Here is a 5,050-nt window from a genome sequence, read left to right as displayed (position 1 = left end):
AGGAGTTGCATTTCTGCACATGCATGCATATGAAAAAGTCAGGAAACATAATAAACTCAGTTAAATGGTATAAATCATATGAAAAATCAGCATCCCCATTTTTTACAATGTACCACAAAAGATGAATGGATAAATGTCAAAAAAGAACACTTTATATTTTATTAATTAGGTTTTCAAAAACATGTTTGTTATGTCCTCTATATCTTGGTTTACAGGCAATGCACATCAATATGTCTAGAGAATTAGGTGTTGAATTAAAACTCAAAGCAAAGGACATCTATACTGCTGGATGATATTGGAAATTCAAATACTCCAAAGTCCTCATTTTCCAAGAACTTTCCAGAAGGCTCTAACAACATCCTTGTTCCTCAGGCTGTAGATGAGAGGATTGAGCATGGGTGTTATAATGGTGTAAAGAACAGAGACCAGTTCCTCCTGCTCAGGGGTGTGGTAGGACTTTGGCACAATGTACTTGATGATGGCAGCACCATAGAACAGGGACACCACAATCACGTGAGAAGAGCAAGTAGTCAAGGCTTTCCTCAGTCCCTGCCTTGACCCCATGCCCAGTACAGTGGACAGTATGCTGCCATAGGAGCCCAGAATTGCTGAAAAAGGAAGAAGGATAAAAACCACCCCACTCACAAACACACCTTTTTCATACTGGGAGGTGTCCACACACACCACTTTCAGGAGAGCTGGGATCTCACAAAAGAAATGATGGATTTCCCGGGAGGCACAGTAAGGGAGAGTCAGAGTATAGATCACGTGGATCATAGCATTGAGCAGTGACCCCAGCCAGGTCACAAGTGCCAGCATCACACAGACCCTGGGGCGCATAAGGATGGGATAGCGCAGTGGCTGGCAGATGGCCACGTATCGGTCATATGCCATTACAGCAAGCAACAGGAATTCTGATCCAGCAAGAGTGGTGAAGAGGAACATCTGAAAGCTGCACCCTATGAAGGAGATTCGGTGATCCCCAGAGAGAAAGACCAGGACCATCTTGGGGACAAATGTGCAGATATACAACAGATCCATGAGGGAAAGCTGGCTGAGCAGGAAGTACATGGGGTTGTGGAGAAGAGGGTCAGCCCAAATGAGGAGGATGATTGTGGAGTTGCCAAGAAGGGCAACCAGGAGGTCCAGCAAGGTGAGCGCCAAGAGTACCAAGGGAACTGGGGTGCCATGAAACAGATCCAGGAGGATGAAATCACTTCCTGAAGTCTGGTTGCTCTGCCATGCCATCCTCTTCAGCCTGCTTGTGACTTGAAGACAGCAGCAAAAACATTTGGTCACAGACTGCATACAATTTTACTAAACAAAATTAAGCATAATTTTCCTCTATCTCAAGTACATACGTTTCCTACCTTGTATATTTAGTTGCAGTAAATATACACACCTTCTTTTCACCAGATTTTACTAAGAATTCTTGAGACCACCAATTCTCTTAACACAATAGAAAATGGGAATACTATGTAATATAAAATAAATGTTTTTAAACTCTGGAAATGTTGGTCATGTACAATTTTATCCTAAACATGCCTAAGTTAATTAAACACACTAATAGCTGCATTGAAACCCTTTATCATAAACTTCATGAATGTGTAGAGAAAAAAGGAGAAATTTCAAAATAGGACTAACGACATAACAATCTGCAGTGAAATTGTATCTATAATTTATATTAATTCCAGAACTTTTACATGTTATAAAGAGAAAAATATATCCCTTTTGGGACTAATTTTATAAGCATGCAATGAAGTACAAATCATTGGAACTACATATATGATTTAGTGCTTTAAAATGCAATCAAAAAAGTAAACTCTGTGGACGTGGAAGTAGATAGACATCTGGCTGTTCACACACCCTCATTTTTTGGAGGTCCAGATTCTAAAACACAGTGGGAGCTGGAGAGACAGCCCAACAGGCTGGGTGTATGTTCTAAGGGATGCGTGGCCTCAGCCCTGTTCCCTCAGTACTACTGAGAATGACCCTCAGCACAGACTCAGGAATTTTACCTAGCAGTGATTGGCGTGGTCAAAAACAAATGAATAATTTGAACTAAATGATAGAACAATCAAAGGAAGAGGGTCTTAGTGAGTAGCAGCAGGCATGAGGGACAGAGAGATACAAGTTGGTCATGGAAATCACCCTGATGCTCTAACCACAGGAATCCCTGTCCCATAAGGTTAGTCCTGCAGCAAGAACACCATGAAAAGACACAGGTGTCCTCATTTCCTCGGCCCTGTCCCAAGTCTCAGCCTAACTGAACCTATTTCTCAGATGACAGGATCTTAGCACTGTCTCAGGATGAAGTGAGCATCAAATCTCAACAGCAAACAATAAACTGTTATTTTCACACAGATTTTTGTCTTCCTTTCCTCTAGGCAATATGCTTAACCAATATATTTAAAAACTTAAAAAAATGTAATCTTACAATTTGTGCTACTGACTTAATAGACAGTTAAATTAATATAGATCTAGTCAGTTAGAATCTCTGTGGAATCAGCACATTAGACACAGGACATGAGAGGCACTGACTATACTTACTCTCATGCCTCAGAGTATATCTCAGGGAAGAAATGGAGCTCAGTTGATAAATGAAGGGGAGACCTATGGGGAATCCATGGATGAGTACCCTACAATTCCCAGGATGGACTGTCTAGATTATATACCTTGTTATAAAAATAGCATGTGAGTCTTTAAAATTCTAAGTACCTTTAATAACAAAATTGATGAATCATGTGAAATGTGAAAAAGGGGTACAAATTGGAAAGTTTAAGAATCCCTATGATGGGGGAAAGCCTTTGACAAGACCCAGCACCCATTTATGATGAAAACTCTCACCAAAATGGGTTTTGAAGGAACTTTCCTCAAGATAGTCAAAGCCATCTACGACAAACCCATAGCAAGCAGTATCCTCAATGGGGAAAAACTAAGGGCCTTTCCTCTGAGATCAGGGACAAGACAAGGATGCCCACTCTCGCCACTTCAGTTCCATATAGTACTGGAAGTACTTGCAATAGCGATTATGCAAGAAAAAGACATAAAGGCATCTATATAGGAAAGGAAGAAATCAAGCTCTCACTATTTGCAGATGATATGATACTCTATCTTGCAAATCCTAAAGCCTCTACCAAGAAACTCCTAGAAACAATACACGTGTACAGTAAAGACACAGGCTATAAAATTAATAACCAAAAATCCACGGCCTTCCTATACGCAAATAATGAAACAGAGGAAAGTGACATTAAAAAAAATCTCGTTCACAATTGTGCCCCCAGAAAGTCAAATACCTCGGAATCAGCCTAACTAAAGAGGTAAAGGACCTCTACAATGAAAACTACAAAACGCTACTCCATGAAGTAAAAGAGGACATGAGGAAATGGAAACATATCCCCTGCTCATGGATTGGAAGAATTAACATTGTCAAAATGGCAATATTCCCCAAAGCATTATACAGATTCAATGTGATCCCTATAAGGACACCCACGAAATTCTTCAAAGAAATAAATCAAGCACTCCTGAAATTCATACGGAGCAACAAATGCCCATGAATACCTAAAGAAATTCTTGGGAAAAATGATATGGGGAGGCATTACCCTCCCAATGTCAAACTCTACTACAAAGTGGTAATAATTAAAACAGCATGGTACTGGAACAAAGGAAGGGCCACAGTCCAATGGAACAGGGTGGAATATCCTTACACACAACCCCAAATGTATGAACATCTAATCTTTGATAAGGGTGCAAGAAATGTGAAGTGGAACAAGGAAAGCCTCTTTAACAAATGGTGCTGGCAAAACTGGACAACCACATGCAAAAAAAATGGACTTAGACCTCGACCTAACACCATGCACAAAAGTTGATCAAAGTGGATTAAAGATCTCAACATCAGGCCAGAATCCAGGTATATTGAAGACAAGGTGAGCAAAACCCTCCATGATCTTGAGGCTAACAATATCTTCAAACACGACACTCCACTGACCAACCAAGTGGAAACAGAGATAAACAAATGGGACTATCTTAAATTAGGAAGCTTCTGCACCTCAAAAGATACAGTGACCAGAATACAAAGACAATCTACAGAATGGGAAAGAATATTCACCCAATACCCATCTGATAAGGGGTTGATATCAAGGATATACAAAGCACTCGTTGAATTCCACAAGAAGAGAACATCCAACCCCATCAAAAATGGGATGCTGAAATGAACAGAAACTTTCTCAAAGAAGAAATATGAGTGGCTAAAAGGCACATAAGAAAATGCTCTTCATCACTAATCAGCAGGGAGATACAGATCAAAAAAACAATGAGATATCATGTCACGGACTGGAGCGATAGCACAGCGGTAGGGCGTTCGCCTTACAAGCGGCCAAGATGGCCGACCTGAGTTCGATTCCTCCACCCCTCTCGGAGAGCCCGGCAAGCTACCGAGAGTATTCGATGTGCCAAACACAGTAACAACAAAGTCTCCAATGGAGATGTTACTGGGCCCGCTCGAGCAAATCGATGATCAACGGGAGGGCCTTTACTTTACTTTACTTTACTTTACTTTACTTTACTTTACTTTACTATACTATCATCTCACACCACAGAAACTGGCCCACATCCAAAAGAACAGAAATAACCAGTGTTGGCGTGGATGTGGAGAGCAAGGGACTCCCCTTCACCTCTGGTGGGATGCCGACTGGTTCAGTCCTTTTGAAAAACAGTATGAACGATTCTCAAAAAATTAGAAATTGAGCTCCCATTTGACCCAGCAATACCACTCCTGGAAATATATCTCAGAGAGGGAAAAAAAGTACAGTCGAAATGACAGTTACACTTCTATGTTCACCGATGCACTTTTCACAATAGCCAAAATCTGGAAAAACCCTGAGTGCTCAAGAACAGATGACTGTTTAAAGAAACTTTGGTACATCTACACAATGGAATACCAAGCAGCTGTTAGAAAAGATGAATTCATGAAATTTACATACAAGTGGTACTACATGGAAAGTATCACGCTAAGCGAAATGAGTCAGAAAGAGAGGGACAGACATAGAAA

At 40.7% G+C, this 5,050-nt stretch overlaps 1 protein-coding gene across 1 annotated transcript; it reads right to left on the bottom strand.

The window, feature by feature from the left end:
• Positions 1–321: 321 nt before the first annotated feature.
• Positions 322–1,248, bottom strand: LOC130021521 (olfactory receptor 2T27-like). Its single transcript, XM_056112280.1, has one exon. The coding sequence runs from the start codon at positions 1,246–1,248 to the stop codon at positions 322–324; it is 927 nt and encodes a 308-aa protein (XP_055968255.1).
• Between the last annotated feature and the right edge of the window lie 3,802 nt (positions 1,249–5,050).

The sequence above is a fragment of the Sorex fumeus genome, unplaced genomic scaffold (assembly GCF_029834395.1).
Source record: "Sorex fumeus unplaced genomic scaffold, SorFum_2.1 ptg000017l, whole genome shotgun sequence".
Classification (NCBI taxonomy): Eukaryota; Metazoa; Chordata; class Mammalia; order Eulipotyphla; family Soricidae; genus Sorex; species Sorex fumeus.
Note: the sequence above shows the minus strand (reverse complement) of the source record. Positions and strands in the feature narration are given on the sequence as shown.

Coding starts and splice junctions, on each gene's coding strand:
- LOC130021521 (XM_056112280.1), bottom strand. CDS start 1,248: ATGGCATGGCAGAGCAACCAGACTTCAGGAAGTGATTTCATCCTCCTG.